Source organism: Syngnathus scovelli, chromosome 6 (genome assembly GCF_024217435.2).
Source record: "Syngnathus scovelli strain Florida chromosome 6, RoL_Ssco_1.2, whole genome shotgun sequence".
NCBI classification, from domain to species: Eukaryota; Metazoa; Chordata; class Actinopteri; order Syngnathiformes; family Syngnathidae; genus Syngnathus; species Syngnathus scovelli.
Window position 1 is genome coordinate 20076476 of NC_090852.1, and position 21797 is coordinate 20098272.

General features: G+C 54.1%; 5 protein-coding genes across 7 annotated transcripts; 2 read left to right on the forward strand and 3 right to left on the reverse strand.

The window, feature by feature from the left end:
* The first annotated feature begins 459 nt into the window (after positions 1 to 459).
* Positions 460 to 2557, forward strand: LOC125970313 (cytosolic 5'-nucleotidase 1A). Its single transcript, XM_049722487.1, has 6 exons — positions 460 to 609; positions 1152 to 1259; positions 1359 to 1494; positions 1572 to 1694; positions 1913 to 2022; positions 2126 to 2557. Exons 1-6 carry the CDS (start codon positions 574 to 576, stop codon positions 2363 to 2365), a joined length of 753 nt encoding a protein of 250 aa, XP_049578444.1. The 5' UTR covers positions 460 to 573; the 3' UTR covers positions 2366 to 2557.
* A 129-nt stretch (positions 2558 to 2686) lies between these two features.
* On the forward strand, positions 2687 to 6073 carry LOC125970305 (D(4) dopamine receptor-like). Its single transcript, XM_049722477.2, has 4 exons — positions 2687 to 3826; positions 4386 to 4498; positions 4691 to 5229; positions 5571 to 6073. Exons 1-4 carry the CDS (start codon positions 3575 to 3577, stop codon positions 5789 to 5791), a joined length of 1125 nt encoding a protein of 374 aa, XP_049578434.1. The 5' UTR covers positions 2687 to 3574; the 3' UTR covers positions 5792 to 6073.
* A 116-nt stretch (positions 6074 to 6189) lies between these two features.
* deaf1 (DEAF1 transcription factor) lies at positions 6190 to 10622 on the reverse strand. 2 transcript variants are annotated; one of them, XM_049722400.2, is made up of 13 exons: positions 10184 to 10618; positions 9128 to 9225; positions 8932 to 9058; positions 8702 to 8851; positions 8465 to 8604; positions 8311 to 8376; positions 7981 to 8016; positions 7780 to 7903; positions 7578 to 7715; positions 7220 to 7470; positions 7020 to 7118; positions 6742 to 6828; positions 6190 to 6591 (listed from the first exon to the last, which is right to left on the reverse strand). In XM_049722400.2, the coding sequence occupies exons 1-13, from the start codon at positions 10365 to 10367 to the stop codon at positions 6490 to 6492; spliced, it is 1602 nt and encodes a 533-aa protein (XP_049578357.2). In that variant the 5' UTR covers positions 10368 to 10618; the 3' UTR covers positions 6190 to 6489. The 2 variants fall into 2 exon arrangements, with proteins under 2 accessions (XP_049578357.2, XP_049578358.2); XM_049722401.2 differs by lacking the exon at positions 6190 to 6591 and having other exon boundaries at positions 6742 to 6846; positions 10184 to 10622.
* Positions 10623 to 10838: 216 nt separating this feature from the next.
* On the reverse strand, positions 10839 to 12551 carry bet1l (Bet1 golgi vesicular membrane trafficking protein-like). The gene is made up of 4 exons (XM_049723204.2): positions 12439 to 12551; positions 12018 to 12103; positions 11538 to 11594; positions 10839 to 11468 (listed from the first exon to the last, which is right to left on the reverse strand). The coding sequence occupies exons 1-4, from the start codon at positions 12458 to 12460 to the stop codon at positions 11301 to 11303; spliced, it is 333 nt and encodes a 110-aa protein (XP_049579161.2). The 5' UTR covers positions 12461 to 12551; the 3' UTR covers positions 10839 to 11300.
* Positions 12552 to 12896: 345 nt separating this feature from the next.
* On the reverse strand, positions 12897 to 21278 carry LOC125970254 (plasma membrane calcium-transporting ATPase 1-like). 2 transcript variants are annotated; one of them, XM_049722346.2, is made up of 20 exons: positions 20957 to 21278; positions 20257 to 20618; positions 19150 to 19347; positions 18816 to 19073; positions 18602 to 18727; positions 18342 to 18539; positions 17463 to 17609; positions 17172 to 17386; positions 16805 to 17047; positions 16490 to 16731; positions 16195 to 16429; positions 15951 to 16130; positions 15779 to 15866; positions 15608 to 15714; positions 15355 to 15546; positions 15053 to 15266; positions 14582 to 14793; positions 14346 to 14453; positions 14026 to 14214; positions 12897 to 13925 (listed from the first exon to the last, which is right to left on the reverse strand). In XM_049722346.2, the coding sequence occupies exons 2-20, from the start codon at positions 20447 to 20449 to the stop codon at positions 13542 to 13544; spliced, it is 3729 nt and encodes a 1242-aa protein (XP_049578303.1). In that variant the 5' UTR covers positions 20450 to 20618; positions 20957 to 21278; the 3' UTR covers positions 12897 to 13541. The 2 variants fall into 2 exon arrangements, with proteins under 2 accessions (XP_049578303.1, XP_049578304.1); XM_049722347.2 differs by having other exon boundaries at positions 20690 to 21278.
* Positions 21279 to 21797: the final 519 nt, after the last annotated feature.

The following is a 21797-nucleotide window of genomic DNA, read 5'->3' on the forward strand; positions in this document are numbered from 1 at the left end:
AGCTCAGCAGCAGTGTTCAGACGAGGCTCCGAGCCGACCAGCACGTTCTCGAATCGGCAATTCCTTTGTCCGAGGCGGTCAATCCGTAGGGGAAAAAGTTCCGCGTCGAAAAGAAAAACTCCTGTTTGACAAGTTGAGGTCGTCCGTCAGTCGTCAACCATCACACCATCTCGTAGGCGTGGCTCCGTTCTTGGGTGACGTCACCATGCAACGCTCCCAAAGAACTCGCATTTATTTTCTTTTTCTTTTTTCCCGTGCAATGATAATTGATTAGCAATGCATTTGAAAATCAAATCGAGATTATTATTAAATACTGCATGTGTTTTAATTGTTAGCCAATAGGTGGCGGTAATGAATCCCTATGTGCCTGTCATGCACCAATCACAAGAGGAAAGACGACGAGGTGGCAAGAAAAAGCGGAAGTCAACTTTCTTGGTTGTGGAGCAACTTTTTCCGACTGTTTTCTTATTTTATGGCCAAGTTGGTGTTATCAAAAGTAAGCGGGTGACATTTTTTTAAATTGTAATTTTTTTTAACCTGCCTGCCTGCCAGTCAGTCAGTGGGGAGGCGGAGATGGTCTCCACCATCGCGAACGTTGACGTGATGCAGGTAAGAAACGGACAAACAAAACCACTTTTGGATGACTGGACAACTAGGTCTGGGGAAAAATGCTACACATTATACAAGTTATCAGGCATGCATTTATGCAATAAGTCGCCGTTAATTGTAGTCATCGTGTTGCATTGATAAATGAGCAATAAAACAATTTGGGGGTGACGAAAAAGATATCAGAGGGACATCTCAGGTGGGACGCTTTGGAGACAAAGTTAAAGAAGTGAGGGACATTGAGATGGCAGGGACATGTGCTGAGGAGGAATTTGGGGAACATAGGATGCTGAGGATGGAGCCACCAGGCAGGGGGAGAAGAGGATGTTTATGGATGTGCTGAGGGAGGGAGGGAGGGAGGGAGGGATGTGCTGAGGGAGGGAGGGATGTGCTGAGGGAGGGAGGGACATGCAGCCCAAAGCAGAACGTAGGCATTGCTTTCAGATTAGGTTGGAAGCAAACGCTCCAATTGACGAAGGATCCAACCCATTTGAGCCGAGGTGGCTATGCTTTCTTTTTGAATCTCATCAATATGTTGTTTGCAGAAAGATGCTGACAAAGCGCTGGTGGTGGCTATCTCGTGCTCGGCCGTGTTGGAGGACGCAGATGACGGCGACGTGTACGCTGCGGGCGCAGCTTTCGCGCTGCTGCAGGTACGTACAGGAACAAACAACCGCAGGAGTTCAAAGTTTACAGGCTGCCAAAGAAAAAGATGGAGTCAATGTTTGTCCATTCAAAACAAATGTTTTTAGGCGCTCAAGAGCGTGAATCGGCAACTCGTGGCAGCGAATCCTGACGAGTCGTTGCTTTTTGACGTGCTTCTCGTCACCACCGACGAACGGCGGCGGCGGCAGAGCGCTCGCATAGTCAGCAGCACCAAACATTACGGTTGGAATTGCTGCGGAAGCCATAGTCGGCATCGTTGACCTTGCTGATCACGATGATTGTTGTCGGACGCGTCGCAGGTCTGGAAGTGAGCCGCTTCTGCTTTTCGGGCCAGGAGGACTTTGTGGAATGTTTACTGGAAAATCAAGCCCAGCTCTTCCTGTCCACGGAGCCCGAGGAAGTGGCGCTGGCCTCGCAGAGAGGTGCGTTGTCCCGCCGCCGCACTCAAAACACACAAAGCGCATTTTGGGAAACTTTGACCGTTGTACTGTTTTCAATTCATTAACGGCATACTCAAAACGCAATTATAAAATATATGGCACGAGAAGTCAAAAAGAATATTTTCGTGATGACAAAGCATTTTGGGGTGACTTTAAGGCTCATGACGCGGTGGGTGGCGACCGTTGGTCTCGTCTCGCAGGCGTTCTGTCGGCGCTGTTGGGCCATCAGACTTGGTCCAGCCCATCGGAGCAACTCAGAGTTTTGTTGTGCGGCGACGACGTCGTCGCCACGTTCACACCAGCGACGCAGGTACCGACGTGCTACGTCGTCGTCGTCGTCGTCTCTTTAAAATGATACTCGGAAATGATTCATTAGCCAATAATATCTCCATTCACTCATTTACCTCCATTAGCGCTTCTGGTCGCAGCTGGGCGCCCTGCGCGGGCGTTTCGGTGTGCTGGACAGTCCCGTCAGCGTTTCGGTGATGACGGCGCACGGCGGGCGCCAACACTTTGGCGCCATCCTGGCGGGACTCCGCTCCCGTGGCCTGAAGGCCGACGAGGCCCACTGCCTTGCCGGCGCCCCCCGCGGACCCATCCTGGAAGTGCTCAGGCCGCACTTCCTGCTTGGTGATTTGGCGTGGTTGCCATGACGCCGCAGTGCCTTCAAAGGACAGACGCGAGGATGTTTCTGAACGCGAATGCTCGGCCGCTGATTGCCTTAAATGAAAAGCGGTGTGCTCTGCTGCAATAAAGTCCAAAGAATTTGACGACTATGTCATTCAAAACCCCAAATGTATAACATACGTACGTAGAGTGGAAAAATAAACAACTGTCAAACAGTCGGTGTTGCCCCATGCGCTTTTATGCCAAAACAAAATGACTCTGATTTCATGTTGATGAATGGCCGTAGAGAAGAGAGTAGGAGACACCGATAGTTATTTGGCAACCACTCCCAGTCAGAATGGATGACCATTACACGCTGCGCTGCGCTGCCACGATTTAGCTGCACTTACTTTTCCACGTCTTGCTTTTCCTTCCAACGGCCCCACTCTGCTGTGCCAGAGCCGAATGAAGGTCCAGAAAATGGAATCTCAGTCGATCCAGGCACGTTTACAAATTTCTTTTCCTTCCTCCTGTCAACTGGCGCACCTGTTCCAATCAATTGCCCCAGAAATTGTCCGCCAGGCGGCACTAATATTCATTTTGGATGAAAAAAAAAGACAGCTAAGCAAAACATTGGCTTCCACAATGACCTGTCAGAGGTGTTACAGACTCCATGGGTTGCTCATGAAATGGCCACGTTGTCTTTTGTATGTACACAATTCAGTCTACAAACTAATAGCTACGTTTGAACTAAGCTCATTCTACCGACGTGACTGACATGAGGTGGGTGGTTGGTGTTGGGCGCGCGCACAGGCGCGTGCGCTCCCTCAACTTGCGCGCATGCGCGCGTCCACGCCGAAGGGCTGCAGAAGGGCACAGCGCTGAAGCGCAGCTCTCCTAACTAAGCGGCTATAATTGACTTATTTGGCCTCGCTGCCCTCGGTGGCCTCCTGCCCGCCCGCCTGCCTGCCTGCCTGCCTGCAGGGCGGCTGACTCGGAGCGGAGCGCAGAGAAGGACGGGGGTCCCTTAATTGTGGCTGGAGACTTTCTTCCACTTTTGTTTGGGTTTTCGTCACAATGTTCCGTTCGAGCAAGATCGCTGGAGCTTTGAGGACACTTTTAGTTGGGTTCGTCATCAAATAAGAAGGCGTGTGCTCCGGCCCGGGGCACGGCATGGGACTTTGGCACCTCCCGCGCCGTCCTTCACGAGAGAGCCGGCGGGGGGACGCAGCAGAGGAGACGCCGCGGTGCAGAGGATGGAGATGACGGCCAGCGCCGCTCCCTCGGCGTCGCCCTCAGCCGCTCCTTCGTTGCGGGGCCACAACGTGGCGGCTCTGGTGCTGGGCGTGCTGCTCATCGTGGTGATCGTGGGCGGCAACGCGCTGGTGTGCGTCAGCGTGCTGACCGAGAAAGCCCTCAAGACCACCACAAACTACTTCATCTTCAGCCTGGCGGTGGCCGACCTGCTGCTGGCCGTGCTCGTGCTGCCCCTCTTCGTCTACTCTGAGGTCGCACTCCACTTTCCGCAAGTCCAAGTCAATTTCCCCATCTTGTCGTTTGCGGTCAAACAAATTGAATTTGGACCAAAAGTTCATTTGAGATGTCAATTTCCCCATCTTGTCGTTTGCGGTCAAACAAATTGGATTTGGACCAAAAGTTCATTTGAGACGCCTATTTTCATGTTGTCATTAGTTGCGGGCAAATCGGAAGCTCGTGCTCACCGTAATTTGAGTTGACTTTCGTCCCTCCAGCGCTTTTGTTGGGGGACGTTTCAAGTCAAAGCCTTCTTGCTTGTCATCCATCCAGTGTCAGGCCATTGAGTGTTGAAGGCTGCCACTGTTGTGATGAAAAAGTGGTGCTCATCTTGAGGGCAAGGTCCTCTGAAAGGCAGAGGACCTGTCCCATTGAGCTCCGTTGTAATGACTCAAATGAGACGGAGGAAAAGAACAGGCACGTGCGCATGACAAAAATGCCCGTCAATGGTAGCAAGCTCTTTGCCTCATGTGAGTGGGGTGTGCGCTTCGTACTCACTGCGTATGGGTGCGTGCGTGCGTGCGTGTGTCACAGTTCCAGGACGGCGTGTGGACGCTGAGCACGAGCGTGTGCGACGGCCTGATGAGCATGGACGTCATGCTGTGCACCGCCTCCATCTTCAACCTGTGCGCCATCAGCGTCGACAGGTACACACACACACACACACACACCTTCCACGTCTCCCGCTTGAGCTGAAGTGACGAGGGTTTGCTTTGACTTGCGTAAAACAACGTGGCTCATTGGAACCGCTGCCGTCCGTCCGTCCGTCCGAGCGAATCGTCTCGTAAACGGGGAGCGTGTTCCAACGCGTGTCAAACGCTGCGCTTTTGACTGTCCAGGTTCATCGCCGTGCTGATCCCGCTCAACTACAACCGCAAGCACGTGGACCTGCGGCAGGCCGTCCTGCTGTCGGCCACTTGGTTGCTGGCTTTGGCCGTGGCCTCTCCCGTCATGCTGGGGGTCAACCAGGTGGCGGGCCGCCGCCCCACCGAGTGCAAGCTGGAGAACGCCGACTACGTGCTCTACTCGTCCGTGTGCTCCTTCTTCATCCCGTGTCCCATCATGTTGCTGCTCTACTGCGGCATGTTCCGCGGCCTGCGGCGCTGGGAGGAGGCGCGCAAGGCCAGGCTGAGGAGGAGCATCCAAGCCTGCCGCAAGCTGAGGGAGGCCGACGCCGCCGGCCCGCTCCAGCCCCTGCCGCCGCTTTTGCCGCCCATCATCCAACGGGAGCCGGCCGACGGCGCCGCTCCCTCGGGACGGGCGCCCGCCGCCGTCAACTTGGCCGACGTGAAATTGGACCCGCGGCCTCGGCGCAGAAGCAGAGCCAAGATCAACACGCGCGAGAGGAAGGCCATGAAGGTGTTGCCCGTGGTCGTAGGTAAGCGCCGAAGCACCGAGCAAAAGTGCTCCGTCGACGGCCAGATTCGGGTGAACAACATTCAAAAGAGACAACAATTGGGACGCCTCTGTGGTTTTTACGCCGCTGCGTGTTGGGGCGCCGGGGCCTATTCATAGCGGCTAGCCCGGCGCTAATAGCTAGAAGTGCTTCCCTTTAGCACGCGGGCGGCGGCACATCCCGCAGCGCCTTAATCCCGAAAGCCAATTAGCGCGTAAAAGCTGCTCAGATGCGATGGCCAGCGTGAACGCGGAACGTCATGACGAGCGTGTGTGAAACTGAGCCGCTTGCTTGCTTTCTTTCTTTCTTTCTTGTCGTCTCAGGCGTGTTCTTGTTATGCTGGACGCCGTTCTTTGTGCTGCACATTGTGCGCGCCCGCTGCCAGGCGTGCGACATCCCGCCCGCCGCCATGAGCGTGGCCACGTGGCTGGGCTACGTCAACAGCGCGCTCAACCCCGTCATCTACACCGTCTTCAACGCCGAGTTCCGACGCTTTTTCAAAAACTTCCTGCGCCGCTGTTTCTCTTTCCGAAGAGGCTTCTAGCCCCAGATTTCTACAAGAAAGGCCAAAAGCTTAAGGCGACGACGTCGTAGCCACTAGTCGGCCATCTTAGAATAGAGGCCTACTCCGTTGCGCTGCACTCAATGAAGTGCTGAATTCTCAACGGATTTGCAAACTGATTGGTCCATTCCAAAGCTTCATTAAAAAATCAAAAAGGACTTCCAAGTTTGCAAGGTTACCTGCTGAAAACCAAAGCCATTGTGGCCCACAGACAGGAACCTGTTTTCTAAGTCAATCTTTTCACAATAAAAGCATTCAACCTAAGCTGACGTGTCAGCGTTTTCATTTTTTTAGATTTCGCTACATCAAAAAACAAACAAACAAACAAACGTGGGAGAGCAATCATCACAATGAAAAGAAATGAAAATATAACCAATCCATTTCATGACATACTATTTTTATGCATTATCAAACAATCAAATGAATATGAAACAGGTTGAGTGATAATGAATTCATTAAAGTGGTTTCAATGAATCCATTTCTATATGAATTAGCTTTGCGTCACCTTTTTTAATCCTCAAAGCTAATTTTGACAGCCCTGGCAAAATGCGGAGTATAAACAAAATCTGTGTTCATGAAGAAAGCAAGACGAGTGCTAAACCTTCCAAACAAAGAGCTCACGGAGAAATACGTGAGAAATGAACCGCCTTCCCTTCATTCAACATCTTGCCTGCTTTTTCTCACTTAACTTTGTCCATGCCGATGGACGCCATTGGCTCCTCCTCTGGGATGGCCCCGCCCCCTCCCGATTGGCAGCAGATGTTCTGATGATCTCGCCAGTCCTGCAAGTGGAAGGAACACGAGCGGGCCGGGCCGGGCCACGCCACGCCACGCCACGCCACCAAATTGGCCTCATTTCTTTGATTTCACATTGGACGGTAAGCAATTCTTTGGAAGCAAGTCGAATCTTTTTTAGCATGGCGTTTCCTCACCTTCCTCTGGCAGAAGGCGGAGCAGTAGTTGACTTTGCGGCAGCCCGTGCACTCGCTCAGGGCCGCGCGACCGCAGTTCTCGCACATCTGTTGTCACGACAACAACTATTGGCAACGTGAACAAAACGACATATGGTAACCAAAAAGATACCATCACTGAATTCGTTCAACATTTGACCGGCAGGCCGGCAGGCAGGCAGGCAAGCTCGAGGGCTGCCGATTGGCCCTTCAAATTGCCCGTTGTGTTGAAACGCATTTTGTCAGAGTGGAAGAGTTACATTGATGATGACTTCTGTGATGTCGCTGCTCCGTTTGGCTTGCGACTCGTCCGGCGTCTGGAAGCTTATCCGGTTCTGGAAGGACTGACTGACGACACACTGGACTCACACAGGCAGAGGTGTTTTTTTTTTTTTTTTTGAAGTGAGTGTTGTACTATGTTGTGATGTGGGATGATGGCCCGAATCCCTCCTTCCCTCACCTCCTTGTGTCCTTTATTGTCCCTCTTGGCCTGCTCTATCAAGGCTTTGAGCTGCTGCACGTTGCTCATGAGGGTGTTGGCCATCTCCTCCAGGCTGTGCCAGCAGGCGTTCTTGGGGCCGGCGACGCTCAAGAGAGGCGGCCCCACCGCCACCGGCCCCACCTCCAGGGTGCCCACCAGGGAGGCCGAGGGGGACGCCACCGCCATCTTGGCCTGGGGGGACAGCGCCAACGCCGGCAAGGCCGTCAGCACTGACAGAGAGAGAGAGAGAGACGTCGTGAGAGCTTCGTGTTTGAGGCGCAAAACCGCTGCGGACGCCGTCCGTCTCTTCTCAATCTGTACCGTCTGCTCGTACTACCTGCCGTGTCAGCGTAAACTTCGCTCTGCGCCGACGCGTCCGAGATGATGGCGGCGGCGGCGGCCGCGTCGCTGCCGGGCGAGCGCTCAAACGTCAGCGTGCCCGAAGGGGTGATCTGACCCATGGGCGACACAGTGACTGCGGATCACAAAACCTCTTTGAGCTGACTGTGACCAACTCGGACCTCGGTGACGTGACTCACACGTGGTTCCCGGGCTCAGCGTGATGCTTTTGCTGCCGGCGGGGACTTCCTTTTTGACGGCGGGCGGCGGGTCCGTGTCCCTCCGCCTTCTCTTGTACGGGACGAAGAGGCGCACCGGACCGTTCTGAAGACATCGGACGCAACGTTCGGTACACCCAAAACCGTTTTGCAATTCCCCAAAAAAAGATGAACGTAGACTACCATTGTGATGGTTTCGGCTTCCGGGGAGTCTCCGTTCTTAGAGCACAAAACACACGGCAACAAATGTATCATTAAAAATAGCAGCAACGTGGAATCCTTTGTATCGCAAAGATTCAGAATGGTGCAAGAATCCATTGAATGGTCTCACAACCGGAGCAAAAAAAGGAGCCAACGGCAACAACCGGCCCAATGGCGATAGCAGCCAGCGGCATCGGCATCACAATGAATCATCTCGCTATCGGAGCCAAGGTTGTCAACCGATTGAAACGGCAGCGCTCCGATATCGCCGAGCAAAGCGGGCCGATGCGAGCGGCGCCGGCGGCGACTCACCGAGACCATGTCGTCGCAGCAGGCCGCGCACGTACACGAGGCGGCGTGAGGGTTCAGGATGCGGTCCTGGACGGACACACGGCAGGATTCCACGGGAGCGCTCGCAACGGCGGGCGGGCGGGCGGCCGAGCAAGCGAGCGAGCGAGCGACCGACCTGTATGAGGCAGAGCAGAGGCCTCCCTCCGTAGCGGATGCTCCTCTTCCAGTCTTTGCTGCTGGCGCGACCGGCCAGACCCTCAAACTCGGTGGGCGTCAGCCAGCGCTGGTCGTGTTTAATGCAGCGACCTTTGCCGCCTCAACGCACAAAAAGAACAAAATGTTGCGTTGTGCTCTTCCCACAGTGCGGTCTTTGAAAATGTCATTCCGTCCGCACACCAAACGCTGCGCTCACCCGAGCCCAGGCGGTTCTTGTAGAGGACGCCGCTGCTGTTGCGGCACCGCACCGGCAGCTCGTTGTTGTACGCCGACGGATCCCAGTTGTACTTGGAGGCGGGCTCTTTGTCCCGAAGAGGAGTCGGCGGGGTGGGCGGAGTCACCAAACCTGAGCGGTCAAACCAAAGACACACACACACGACGTCAAAGACCCGTTCTCCAAAAGTCACTTTGTGCGTGCGCTCGTACCAGTTGAGACGGCGCCGACGGACTTGAGTCCGTCCTGCTGCGCCACTGCAGAGTCGGTGTGGACCACGATGAGCGTGGTCTTCTGGCCGCTCAGACCCTCGGCCAGCTGCAGGGGGCTCCTTCCGCTCTACAGCACGTAAACATATGTGACGTAGTGGACGCACGCGTCTGCAGACGTGTTCTGCCGCCGCCGTACCAAGACGTGTTCCGGAAGGTTCTCCACCGCCTCCACCGGGGTGGCGAAGACGCCGTCGTCTGCAGCCTGAACGTCTTCCACTGCCACCGTGGACACCTCTGTGCCAACACATTTCATCGTCAGAGACTTTTGTGCTCCCAGCGTATGTTTGTGCTGAATCTGAATTGAATCGCTAGCAATGACGCCATGTTATGCTCATTCCTTCTCTGGACTTCTTACACGCACGCAACAGCGTTCCTACAAAGAATGAACGAATACAGTTCTGTGAAGTGAGCATGCCGGTGAACCACAGACATGCAGACGAAATGTGAAAAGAGTCAAACTTGCTGTCACCGTGCGACGATTGCAGCAAAGTTCAAATGACGCAGCTCACTTGGGCACATGACAAGTTGTTAAAGTCAAAGTCCCAATGATCATCGTCACACACACACACATCTGGGTGTGGTGAAATTTGTCCTCTGCATTGAACCCATCCCCATGTGATTTTGATCCATCCCCTGGGGGAGAGGGGAGCAGGGAATCTTTTGGTGATCTAACCCCCCAATTCCAACCCTTAATGCTGAGTGCCAAGCAGGGAGGCAAGGGGTCCCATTTTTATAGTCTTTGGTATGACCCGAGCGGGACCCTGAATTGGATTTGTTTACCTACCATTCAAGCCGATGAACTAACTGTAGAGATCAAATAAAGTGCCTTCCTTCCTTCCTTCCAAACTCCAAACCATTTGCAACCATTTCAAAGACGGAAAAGGTCCACCGACAATTCGCCCCGGGTTCATTGCAAATGCTTTACTAATCCACTGCCAACGAGTAAGCTAAAAGTTAAAAAAAAAAAAAAAAGGAAAAACCGCCGTCGTTATTTCTAGCTTGAAATGTTGAATTGTTTTGCAACATGGGCGTCGAAATCCAGGAAGCGAGTTAACTTTGGATTTTTAGCGCCACTCGTCGGTGGGCGTGCGCTCGCTCGCTCGCTCGCTCACGGCCTGCTGGCTAGCTCGGAGCTCGCCGTCCGTCCGTCCGTCCGTCCGTCCGTCAGTCGGTCGGTCGCCGATCGACTTGCCTGCGAAAGCCGCCGACTCGGCGTCGTCGGGGTTCGGCATCGCTTCGGCTCCCATGTCGATGTTTCCGGGCGCCGCCATCACGGCCATCGTAGAGACTTCGGCCTCCGACTCGGTATCCGAGCCTGGCCGCCTGCGAGGTTCGTCAAGTCCGAGCGCCTTCGTCGCCGATTCCGCTTCGTCCATTCCTCCCTCCGGCGAAAGACACGACGAGAGCCGAAATGAACCGAAGAGCCACGGGGAACGCCGAGAGGCCACTCGGTCCCCAACGCACGCCAAATCGAGTCCCTTTTTGCAGAAACAAGAAAACGACGATTGTGGCGATTTTCCCTCGAAACAATGAGAATGTAGCCAGAGAGAGAGAGAGAAAAAAAACCGCCTCCTCGCGGTTTGTTTTTCCACATGTCTCCTCAACAATGAGTCGCCGGAAAAAGCCGAGCAGAGCCGAAGAGTCTGCCTCGTTTCCCGAATGACTACGTCACATTTACGGGTTTCAAAATAGCGATTCATGGATTGTAAATGATGTCAATACGGTAAATGTAGATATTTTACAAACTGTATATGAAATGGACTTTTTCATAAATTATTTTCCCGTGATTCCATACATTTTTCTTCATTTTGAGGTACATACGTGTATATACATTCACGGCAGGTCAGTTGACTTATTCAAAGCAACAACCGTTTAATGCAAGAATGATGTATATTTCAAATAAACAATTCAGTATTTAAAACTATTTGAAAACAATTCAATGTAAATCAACACAAAAGTGGAATGGAATTGAAAAGTCAACTGGCAAGAAATAAACACTGTATATAGAGCTAAAATAGAAGAATAGGTAGCAGTAAGTCTGATGTCAATTGCAAGGGCATTTACATGTAACATCACTATGTACTATTTTACAAAGTGTATTTTAGACGGCAGTATTATTAAGAAACTTGAATCACCCATTCCAACCCAAATGATTATATGTTTTCTTTCTTTCTTTCCACAGAGCACGTTTGTAAACCTAACGGACAAAAAAAATGAAAGAAACGGAGGTGTTTTGGATCCGAGAGGGTGCCCCCTGCAGATCGCGTCCACGCCTCGCCTCGCCTCGCCGACCGGCTCAGCGCGTTTGTTCAGCGTCTCATCCGGCTGACGGCGTAGTAGAGCAGGAAGAAGAAGACCACCAGGCCCATGGCAACGTAGCACATGACGCGGCGGTTGTCGCGTCCCGAGCGCATCATGTTGGAGAAGCGCTTGACGCTGCCGCCCAGGAGACTCGTGGTGCTCAGGAAGTTGGAGTCCTGGCGGGAGCGGGAACGACGTCAACACGCGTGCCTGCTGCCGCCGCCGCCGCCGCGCTTTCAACTCACCATGCCGTCCAAGTAGTCGTTTTGATCCTCGGCCTCTCTGTCGATGTCGTACGCCAGCTGTCACAAAAGGTTTCGACACACTTAGAGCTGACACGTGCCACACGCGTCCGTCCGCTCGATGAGTTGGCAGTGAGCGAGAGCGAAATTTGCATCTGGATGACACTGAGCTATTTCGAATCTTTATAATACTAAACGGCTTTGGCACTTGATTGTTACGGTAGGGCTCGAAAAGAGCAAATGGCTCAGCGTCTCCAAATCATCGTGATGGGCAACAGGACGACAACACGCTGAAGCGAGCGGCGTACGTCACAATTTATAGAGCGCATCAATCAAAAGCTTCAGTGGCCAGATTTTTCATTTCAGGTGACCCATCTATCGGCGGGCGTCATCTTGTGCTCAAGCAGCCGAGCCGAGCCGAGCTCTGACTTGAATAGAATGAGGCGAGCCAAGTTGCAACAAAGCGACACGTGATTTACTTACAGATTTGAGTCGGGAGACTTTAGTGGCCAAGTTGTCAGCCAGACGTTTGTTCTCGGCGTCCAGCATGTCCTCCACCGAGCCATGCCCTGCGAGAACCAACACGCGAGTCCTTCTATGACACAGCGCCTCATTGTATGACACACACAAGATAAGCTCGGATAGGGAGGGCCACGTTGCACTTGAAGCGCAATTCGTTCGTTGCTAGAAAGCACGACGAAGACTTCGTCAGATGATCTGGCTGCTGGCAAGCCAAGTCGTCACCACAAGCCTCCGAGCGTCGAAGGGACTTTCGGAATACGGAGGGCCTCATTTTCATGGAAATAATCGCTCAACGTGAATAGCGTGGTTGTGTGGAGTTAACGTGGTTCTGGTTCTGTTTGTTCGTTCGCCGGATTCGGACGTGTCAAAACAAATATTGTACCTCTGTTCCTGTCCGCCGCCATGTCGGCAAGTGACGTCACGCACACGTGATTGGACTGGGGAGGGAGGGAGGGAGCGAGCGAGCGAGCCAGCGAGCGTGACGTCAGTGCCACAAAAGCGATCCACCATGTCAAAACGAAAATAAAGACAAACCCCCCCAAAAAAACATAGATGACCTTGTATTTGTGTGATCTGTATAATAGATTTGCGTAGAATACATTTTCTTTATCCCTTGTAGACGTTTTTGTACGTTTTGTGATCTCAAATAAAGTCGATCTAAAAAAGCCTAGGTGTTCCCACGGACAGACAAGTTGAGTTGAACCACTTAAAAGCTTGCTTTCTTGAACTTTTTGATCACTTTTAAAATAGATTCAATTATTTCTTATACGCTATTTTCCTGCACATTTTGAACCTCATCCAAATGAAATCTTATTTCAAAAATGGAATTAACATCTCCACTAGAGAGCATGATGGAAATTTATTGTAAATAAAATTAGCAAATACTACAGCTACTACAAATGAATTATAATTACAATTAAAAAAAGAAGAAATGATTATTTCAACAGTAAAAGCTATTTTTATCTATCTTTTTAAAAACAATTTTCGTGTGCTACTTTTTAATCACGTTTCATGAAACCAGAGCTTGTGTGTAAAACAGACAAAAGCTATTTATTTAAAAACGAACATCCAGTGAATAAAAAATGTAATGCATAAAAATGCACTGTATGTATATATATATATATATTCAAATCCATTTTTTTCAATGACTCTAAATATATCATTTTGACCTTTGGCGGGGCATTTCATATTGATGAAAGCATGAATTAGATAGGTTCAATTGAGAGAGAGATGTTAGTTTTTCTTCCATTTTTACACTTCAGAATGGATTGGAAGATTTTGTGATGACCTAAAAGCCATTTTGGTAGTGAAATCCACAGAAAACATACAAATAAGAAGCAGCCAACCTGGCCGTCTACAAACACAAAGTCACAGACAGATCCATCACATCAACACCTACGTGATTATGGGTGAACATCCGCTAAAGCACACCTGCAAGAGTTCACGTCTAGTATGTAGTACTACCACCCGCTTGGGCCGGCGACTTCAGAGCGAGGTTTCCAGGCTGTGCAGGGGGCTTCCGGGGCAGGGCGCCAGCCCCCCCTTGGAATTGGCCAAAGCCGCCGCCGCCGCCACTGCCGCCGCCCTGGCCTGAGGGCCCTGCTGGTCCTTGAGGAGCGAGGGTTGCGCTAGGGGGCGCTCTGGCTCCGCGGCGCCCAGGCTGTTGTTGGGGACCGCCGCCACCGAGTTGCGCTTGGTGGGCGCCTCCTCCTCGCCCTCCAGCTCGTCGATGAGCGGGATGTGAGGCTCCGAGTCGTCGATGCGGAACTCGGGGTGGCTCATGAAGTTGTGGATGGAGCTGCGGGACTCGGGGGTCTCCAGGTTCTCGTAGGGGGACACGCTGTCGCGGAAGGCGTTCACCACGCGGATCTGGGAAACAGCGGGGAACCGTCATCCGTCACGTTCAATTCGGAGGACTACAACGGGTTGGCTAACGACAAGATGACGACGGCGCTTCCCAAACGGCCACCTGCGTCTGTATGCGCTGGAGGCCCCGGCACCAGAGCACCTGGCCCCTCCTCAGCTCCATCTCGGCGTGGTCGATCTCGTCGGGGTCCTTCATCTCCTCCAGCTCCTCCTCGGGGATCTCTTCCTGCTTGGTGCCGTGGCCCGCCGTCTTCAGGAACTTGAGCCAGCGGGTGGGCACGCTGGAAACCAGCTGCGTGCGAGCCGGGGGGAAAAGGTCGTCAGCGGGCCCCGCACGCCGGCCGGCCGGGGCGCCGTCCAGCCGGCCGGGGCGCCGTCCCGCCGGCCGGGGCGCCGTCCCGCCCGCGCCCGGACCCGTCTCACCTGTCCCCACAGCAGGCTGCCGAAGCCCAGGAAGATGCACCAGAGCCACTGCTCCACGCTCAGGCTCACGCAGCTCAAGGGCTTGCCGCCAAACTGCACAATCAGCACCTGCGGCGGGGCAAAGAATTGAAAAATAAAAATACAATCATATTCTTATTTGATCATAATAAAAAGACTAAACAAATAAAGATCAGCATTTTCTTAAGGAGCAATGTTTCTTGTTTAGTTTTTTCCACCTGAACGAGGAAGGTGCCCACGACAATGGTGCAGAAGATGGGGTTGTTGAGGACGCCGTCAAAGATGTTCCTCTCGCCGTGGATCTTGCGGGCGTTGAGCTCGTTGAAGATCTGCATCAACACAAAGGTGTTGAAGACCACCGTGTAGTGCTCGGACGGCGGCGCGTGCAGCGGCGCGTTGCGTCCGCAGTCCATATCCAGCAGCAGCTCGCCTAGGCACAAAAACAAAGGCAACTTTCAAAGTCCACTTTTACTTTCTTGGACCATTTTCGACTTTTCGACTTTTAGTTTTGCTTTAGGTCTATTTTTCGTTGTCGTTGAAAATCCGCTTTGACATTACTTGTAGTACTTTGACTTGTAATTTGAGCCTTTTTTAATTGTATTTTATTTTGAACTCAATTACTGCCTTTTTCCATTTCATTCACGAGCTTCCTTTTCATTTCTCATCTTGTTACTCCCGCCCGGACTGACCGACAAAGAGCAGCGTGAAGATGACGGTGAGCTGGTAGACGGCGTGCCCCAAGATGTTCTTCATCATGGTGCGCGAGATAAGCGGCTTGCTGCGTCCGTAGGGGCTGCGCAGCAGCAGCGCCTCGGTGGGCGGCTCGGTGGCCAGCGCCAGCGAGGCGAACGTGTCCATGATCAGGTTGACCCACAGCATCTGCACCGCCTTCAGGGGCGAGTCCTGCCAGGGATGGGGGGGGGGATTGAGATGAGCGAGGGGTGGGGGGGGGCAAGCCATGAGATGAGCGAGGGGGCGGCGCCCCGTGCACCTGCGTGACGCAGGCGCCGGTGAAGGCCACGATGACGGCCACCACGTTGACGGTGAGCTGGAACTGCAGGAACTTGGAGATGCTGTCGTAGACGTTGCGTCCCCACATGACGGCCTTGACGATGCTGCTGAAGTTGTCGTCCGTCAAGATGATGTCCGACGCCTCCTTGGCCACGTCCGTCCCGGCGATGCCCTGCCGCGCGACCCACGCATTGGACTCGTACGTACGCTCGGTTAAATACGGGACGTGTTACCATGGCGAAGCCGACGTCGGCCTTTTTCAAGGCGGGCCCGTCGTTGGTGCCGTCTCCGGTCACGGCGACCACTTGCCTCTGCTCCAGCACCGAGCTGTCGATGATGCCTGGAAGACGCACCCATTGGAATCCAAGAGTACAAGTAGCAAAGCGTCCGTCCGGCGCCCTGACCTTTGACGAGGGTGTGTTTGTCGGTGGGCGACGAGCGGGCCAGGACGCGCAGTTTGGGCCAGATCTTGTCGATTCGCTCCTGCTCAATCTGTGACAAGAACGGCAATGGCGGCGGCGGCGGCGGGTCAGTCGTCGGTCATCAGTCATGCCGGTCCCGCAATGGCTGACGGACCTCGCCCAGCTGGTTGCGTATGCGTCGGTTGAACTCTTTTCCCTCCATGCACAGGAAGTCGTCCCCGGGCTGCAGGATGCCGCACTTGCTGGCGATGGCGCGCGCCGTGTTGATGTTGTCTCCCGTCACCATGCGCACGGTGATGCCCGCCCGCTGGCACTTCCTGATGGCGTCCGGCACCTGACGACGGAGCACTTTAGGACTTCTGTCGGGCCGCCCGAACGGGCGACGTCAGAACGGATACCTCGGGTCTGACGGGGTCCTCGATGCCGACCACGGCGATGCAGGTGAGCCCGGCGAGGACGTCGGCCTCGTCTTCCCAGTCGGGCTGGTCGGCGGCGGCAAAGTCCCGGTAGGCCAGGCAGATGGTCCGCAGGCCTTCGGACGCCATGGGCTCGATCACCGTCTTCATCAGTTTCTCCCGGTCGCGAGGCTTGAAGGCTTTGGCCACGCCGTTCTCCGTCAGGATCTTGCAGCACCTGCGAGGTCCGTCCTTAGCCGCCAGGCCGGAACCTTTGCCGGGGGAACGGGGGACCTACTTCCTGAGCAGGATCTCCGAGGCCCCCTTGCTGAACATGCGGTAGCTGCCGTCGTGGTTCCGGAGCACGGTGCTCATGGACTTCCTGACCGAGTTGAAGGTGTACACCTTGAAGAGCTTCTCCTCGGGGATGTCGTCGCGAACGCTCTGGTAGTCCCGTCGCAGGTCCAGGCTCAGACCCAGTAAGGCACATTCTGTCTTGTTGCCCACCTGGCGGGGAAGACCGCCCTCCCTGTCGGGAGGCTGCAAGAGACGCCGCCGCCGCCGCCGCCGTTCTTAGTCACCAGATCACGTGACGCGGTCGAAGCTCTCTCACCATAATCTTTGTGGTGTAGGCGCAGTTGACCCCGATCCCCAGAACCAGCAGGTCTAAGATCTTGGCGGGTACCAGGTCGGGCTCGGGCACCTTCTTGTGGTAGCAGCCGGCCACGTAGGCCTGGACCACCGTCATGCGGTTCATGGTCAGCGTGCCCGTCTTGTCGGAGCAGATGGCCGTGGCGTTGCCCATGGTCTCGCAGGCGTCCAGGTGGCGCACCAGGTTGTTGTCCTTCATCATTTTCTGAAAGGGAAACAAAGGGGACCGCAAACGTTTCCCTGAGGAACGCCACAATCAAAGCCAAGCCTTTGGCTCGTGCCGGATGTGCGGAGGGAGATTTGTCTTCTCAGGTAGGAAGGGGAGAAACCTTGACAGAGTAGGCCAGGGAGATGGTGACAGCCAGAGGGAGACCTTCAGGCACAGCCACCACCAGCACGGTCACGCCGATGATGAAGAACTTGACCAAGAACTTCATATAGATGGGCAGGCACTCGGCGGTCCAGGGAACGCCCTGGATCCAGAAGGTGTCCACCAGGAAGCGAACGATGAGGATGATGACGGTCAGCGTTGACATGAAGAGGCCTGTCGGAGGAACACGTTTCACCAAGAACCCGGCCCTCCCGAATGTCTTTTCTTCTCCAGATGCGCCAAGGCGTACCCGCTTTGCCGATCTGCACGGCCAGCTTGGTCAGCTTGCCCTGAAGGACGGACTTCTCCTTCTTGCGCAGGTTGCTTTTCTTCTTCTCCGGTTCGGCGTCCTCGTTGAGCGGTTCCATCTCCACGGCGGCGCCATCTTTGCTCTTTCCTGCCGGGAAGACCATCGGAATATTCTGCTCATGTAGAAGGAGACTTTTGAATGGAATGCCCTTTGACGCCTTCCCTAAAAAAAGGGCCCGAGCTGGAGCTGGAGCTGGAGCTGGTTCAATGTGGGCTAACCGGGTGTGACAGGAGAAGCTGCTGTGCGTGTGCGTGTGTGTGCGTGTGTGTCTTGATCCCAATAGGTTATTAGTGGACATGAAGAAGAAGAGCGGTGGCGGCAGGCCGCTACGCAATAAAGAAAGAAAGAAGCCGGTGAGCTTAAGCGAGCTAATCTGCTTGCTCCTAATCGCCATCAACGGAGTCAGGAGCACCTGCTGCTGCTGCTGCTGCTGCTGCTGCTGGGGGAGGGCTGCGCCTGCTGCGCCTGCTGCGCCTGCACTTGCGCCTGCGCCTGAACCTGAACCTGTCCTGGGCCTTGGGCACCATCAACAATCTCATTGTTCTGACCCGGTTGCTCGTTCACTCGCACAATAGATTGACGGCTGTTTGAGCCCGACTGCCAGCTGAAGGAATTGGTTGACAGCCGCCGCTTGGCCCAATGTTCCATAAGCGACCGCTCACAGAAGCTGTGAGAGACGTATAAGAACTGATGGAAGCAGACGGAAGGAACCACAACTTGGAAGAACACATGCCGTCGTTTGTCGCCTCCTTTGTGGTCCTTTGGACCCGCCGGCCGACAACCAACGGGTCGTTAGCGAGCGAGTGACGCCAAACCTACTTCTCTTCTCCTTTTTCTCTCGCTTCTTGCGCTCCTCCCTCCTCTTCTTCTTCTTCTTCTTCTCCTTGTCGGCCTTGTCGTCGTCACCGTCGCCGCCTTCGTCGCCGGCGCCGAGCAAGGCGAAGATGATGCCGGTCTGGGAGTTGACGCCCACCGCCGTCACCAGCATCTTGCCCGAGCCCTCCATCACGTGAGTGCCTGGGCCGGCGCGGAGAAAAGGTGAGCCGGACGCCGGCGAGCAAATCCATCGGCGGACACACCTGAGAGCAACATGGGATCTTTGTCCACGCTCTTCCTGACGTGGTCCGACTCTCCGGTCAGGGAGCTCTCGTCCATCTTCAGGTCGTTTCCCTGGATGAGGATGCCGTCGGTGGGGAGGAGGTCGCCTGCGGTTGGTGGGGAGGAGGCAAAGCTGGTCAGCGCAACCGCCCGCCCGCCCGCCCGCCGCTCGACCCGCGAGGCGGAAATACCGACCGTATTTGACGTGCGCGATGTCGCCCACCACCATGTCGGACACTTTGACGTGCGCCAGCTGGCCGGCGCGCAGCACGCTGAACTTCTGCTCCTGCTCGATGCGACTCTGGAGGCCTCGGAATTGTTTCTCCTTGCTCCAGTCGTTGAAGGCCGTCACCAGCACCACGCAGGCCACCGAGAGCAGGATGGCGGCGCCCTCGATCCAGCCCGTCTCCGCCTCGCCCTCGTCGCCCGCGCTGCCGGCCGCTTGGCCGCAGCCTGCAGGTGGCGGGACGGTTCATTGGGCGGGTCGGCGCTGGCTCGGCTCGGCGCTGGCTCGGCGGCGGCAACTCACTGTCTCTGTCGGCGTGCGGCGGTTGGTAGAAAGAAAGGCCAAGTGAAATGATGGCGGCCACTTCCAGGATGATGAGCGTCACATCCTGCAGCGCCTCCCACACTAACTGCACAAAGGTTTTTGGCTTCTTGGGGGGGATCACGTTGGGGCCAAACACCTGGCGCCGACGCTGCAGGTCCTCCCACGAACCGTCCAGACCTCCAACGCACACACACGCACAGACATTACAGCACCTCGCGCCAGCTCTGATCGGAAATGGATTTTTCAAGGTGTTGCTGACATTTGCGCTGAGCGTCTCACACATGAATTAATGATGGCGGGCGGGCGGGCGGCCGGCCAGCGGGCGGGCAAATGTCACAAGGCAAGACAACCAACACAGCATCTCTTCAGTTAGCAATTTGGTGGCCATTGCAACGATAGTAAATCAATTGCATTCACTTTCAGCTAAAAGCTGTTTTATTTTATTTTATTTTCTAGCAACCGTCCCACGACCCTGAACAGGGCAGATGGAAAGATTGATGGGACAATCTATTTCGTACATACAAGTCAATGTAGTCATTTCTCACTCGGGATAAATCATTCATTATTATCATTAGTATTACTTTTTCAAACGTGTTTACTGCAATCCCTTCCATTATATTTTGCCAAAAGGTCACATTCAGAAAATTTGGGCTATTATTATTATTTCTTTTCCTATACTTCATACTATTATAGCAGTAAATGCATTTTTAAAAAATCTGCACTTTAACTTGAAATCCAACACAAGATTTTATCGATTCCTTTTTTATAAATTAGGATTCGGCCTATTTTTTCAAATTATTTTAATTTCCTTTTATTCACTACAATATGTCTAATTTTATTTCTATAACGTAAAGAAAATCTTGACTTGATGTTGAATGGAATTTCAATGCCTTTCATTTTACTAATTGCAATGACAAAGAAATAATCAAGTATAGCAATCGTTGCAGTCGCTGAACATTAAGAGCGTACATGTTTGCTGAATCCATTTGATCATGTTTGATTTCATTCAATCAGCTGCCGTCAATTGCATCAGGTAAATGACAGTTGACAAGGACACACACACGCACACACGCAGCATGCAATGACCTTGGAGGGCGGAGGTTCGGAGTCTGGCGCAGAGTCCGTCGACATCCTGATAGCTGTTTCGGATCCTGTCGCGGGCCTCGTCTCCCCGCAGCTCCATGAGCGAGCGCAGCTCCTGGAGCGAGCAGCTGAACTCGGCGGCCTCCCGGTAGGCCGAGCCGCGGCCTTTGCCGCCGCTGAACGAGCTGTTGGCCATGTCGCCCGGCGGCGCAGGCGGACAAGCGGCCGTTCGTTCGTTCGTTCGCTCGCTCGTTCGCTCGTTCGCTCGGTCGGCCGGCCGGCCGGCCTGCCTTCTCAGAGGTCAAACTCAGAGGCGGCGCTCAGAGGTGGGCCTGCTGCTATGCGGCGGACTTCTGACGTGCACTCTGCGGACGCATGCGGGCACGCCACGTCACGTCACGTCACGTACGTTGACATCCAAGTGCTAAGTACGTACGCATTTGACTAGGTGCAGCGCGCGGCTTCTTTTCCAACTTTCAGACAGCAGTGACATGCTAACTTCTTATTGCGCTTCCGTCGCCATGACAAGGCGGAGCTACTTGTTGACTCGGCTTAACTTCTTTTTACACGAGCGAGTGTCACCGTGACACCCGCCCTTTGACAAGCGAACGAGCGGCTTGAAATGACCCGCAGCCATGATGACGACCATGATGATCTCCTCAGAATTGCTGAAAGCCAAGGCGGCGGCGGCGGCGCTACTTACACTGAGCTCCCCCATGGCCTCGGATGAGGCGTCGCGTTTCCACTGAGCAGCGTCCCAGCGCTTCCCATAACCCGGCCACCGCTCGCTCGCTCGCTCGCTCCCGCCCGGGCTACACGCGCATACGCACGGCCGAGGCTCCAAAGTGCTCTGGTTGGCGGCGGCGCCGGCGGCGGCAGAGTCAATTTGACCTTCAGCGAGCTCCCTGCGGGCTGCTCTCCATGGCAGGACAAAAACAGGAGCTACAGGAGGCTAAATGATTATCTGACGAAAGCCTCGCTTAATCTAATTAGACAATCTGTGGCCTCAGTCAACACTGAGGCTCAGGCGCCGCCCACAAGCGACGGAGAAGAAACGCCCACATGCGCGAACACGCACAAAAATCACACACCGGGGTTGCGGGGACCAGGTGAGACGACAGGATCATCAGGGGTCAAAACTACTGAGACCAGGAATACCAAGGTTGTGGTCTCCAGGTACTGGGGGATTAAGGAATCACATCTGAAAGGATTAAGATCTGCCCGTGGCAAGACTACAGGGAGTTCTTCACAAACTAGATCAATAAGATCCTGGTCGAGAGGCATACACATGTTAAACTGATCACTTGTGAAAGGAATTGCCATCCATGAGAATCAAGGTAACAGAGTGTCCTTAGAGAAGTAAGACCACCAATACCTAAAGCTCCCGGATCAAGGAAGCGCATCTAGAAAGATCAGGGTTGTAGCTGTCAAGGCTATGCGTTGGGCATGGATTACGTGGATTTTTTTTACCATGACAAGGTCCAAGATCCATGGGTGCCATTGACTGGGGCGACGGAGGCCTCAACTACCCAACTAACTACCTG

Coding starts and splice junctions, on each gene's coding strand:
- LOC125970305 (XM_049722477.2), top strand. CDS start 3,575: ATGGAGATGACGGCCAGCGCCGCTCCCTCGGCGTCGCCCTCAGCCGCT. Junction 3,827..4,385: donor CCCTCTTCGTCTACTCTGAG/GTCGCACTCCAC, acceptor CGTGTGTCACAG/TTCCAGGACGGCGTGTGGAC. Junction 4,499..4,690: donor TGCGCCATCAGCGTCGACAG/GTACACACACAC, acceptor TTGACTGTCCAG/GTTCATCGCCGTGCTGATCC.
- LOC125970254 (XM_049722346.2), bottom strand. CDS start 20,449: ATGGCCAACAGCTCGTTCAGCGGCGGCAAAGGCCGCGGCTCGGCCTAC. Junction 19,348..20,256: donor CCGAACCTCCGCCCTCCAAG/GTCATTGCATGC, acceptor TGTGCGTTGGAG/GTCTGGACGGTTCGTGGGAG. Junction 16,131..16,194: donor AGGACCCCGTCAGACCCGAG/GTATCCGTTCTG, acceptor CTCCGTCGTCAG/GTGCCGGACGCCATCAGGAA.
- deaf1 (XM_049722400.2), bottom strand. CDS start 10,367: ATGGACGAAGCGGAATCGGCGACGAAGGCGCTCGGACTTGACGAACCT. Junction 8,377..8,464: donor CTCTGCTCTGCCTCATACAG/GTCGGTCGCTCG, acceptor GTGTCCGTCCAG/GACCGCATCCTGAACCCTCA. Junction 8,017..8,310: donor GCTGCGACGACATGGTCTCG/GTGAGTCGCCGC, acceptor TTGTGCTCTAAG/AACGGAGACTCCCCGGAAGC.
- LOC125970313 (XM_049722487.1), top strand. CDS start 574: ATGGTCTCCACCATCGCGAACGTTGACGTGATGCAG. Junction 610..1,151: donor CGAACGTTGACGTGATGCAG/GTAAGAAACGGA, acceptor TGTTGTTTGCAG/AAAGATGCTGACAAAGCGCT. Junction 1,495..1,571: donor CAGCAGCACCAAACATTACG/GTTGGAATTGCT, acceptor GACGCGTCGCAG/GTCTGGAAGTGAGCCGCTTC.
- bet1l (XM_049723204.2), bottom strand. CDS start 12,460: ATGGCGGCGGACAGGAACAGAG. Junction 12,104..12,438: donor GGCGGCGGACAGGAACAGAG/GTACAATATTTG, acceptor TGGTTCTCGCAG/GGCATGGCTCGGTGGAGGAC. Junction 11,595..12,017: donor AAGTCTCCCGACTCAAATCT/GTAAGTAAATCA, acceptor CTTTTGTGACAG/CTGGCGTACGACATCGACAG.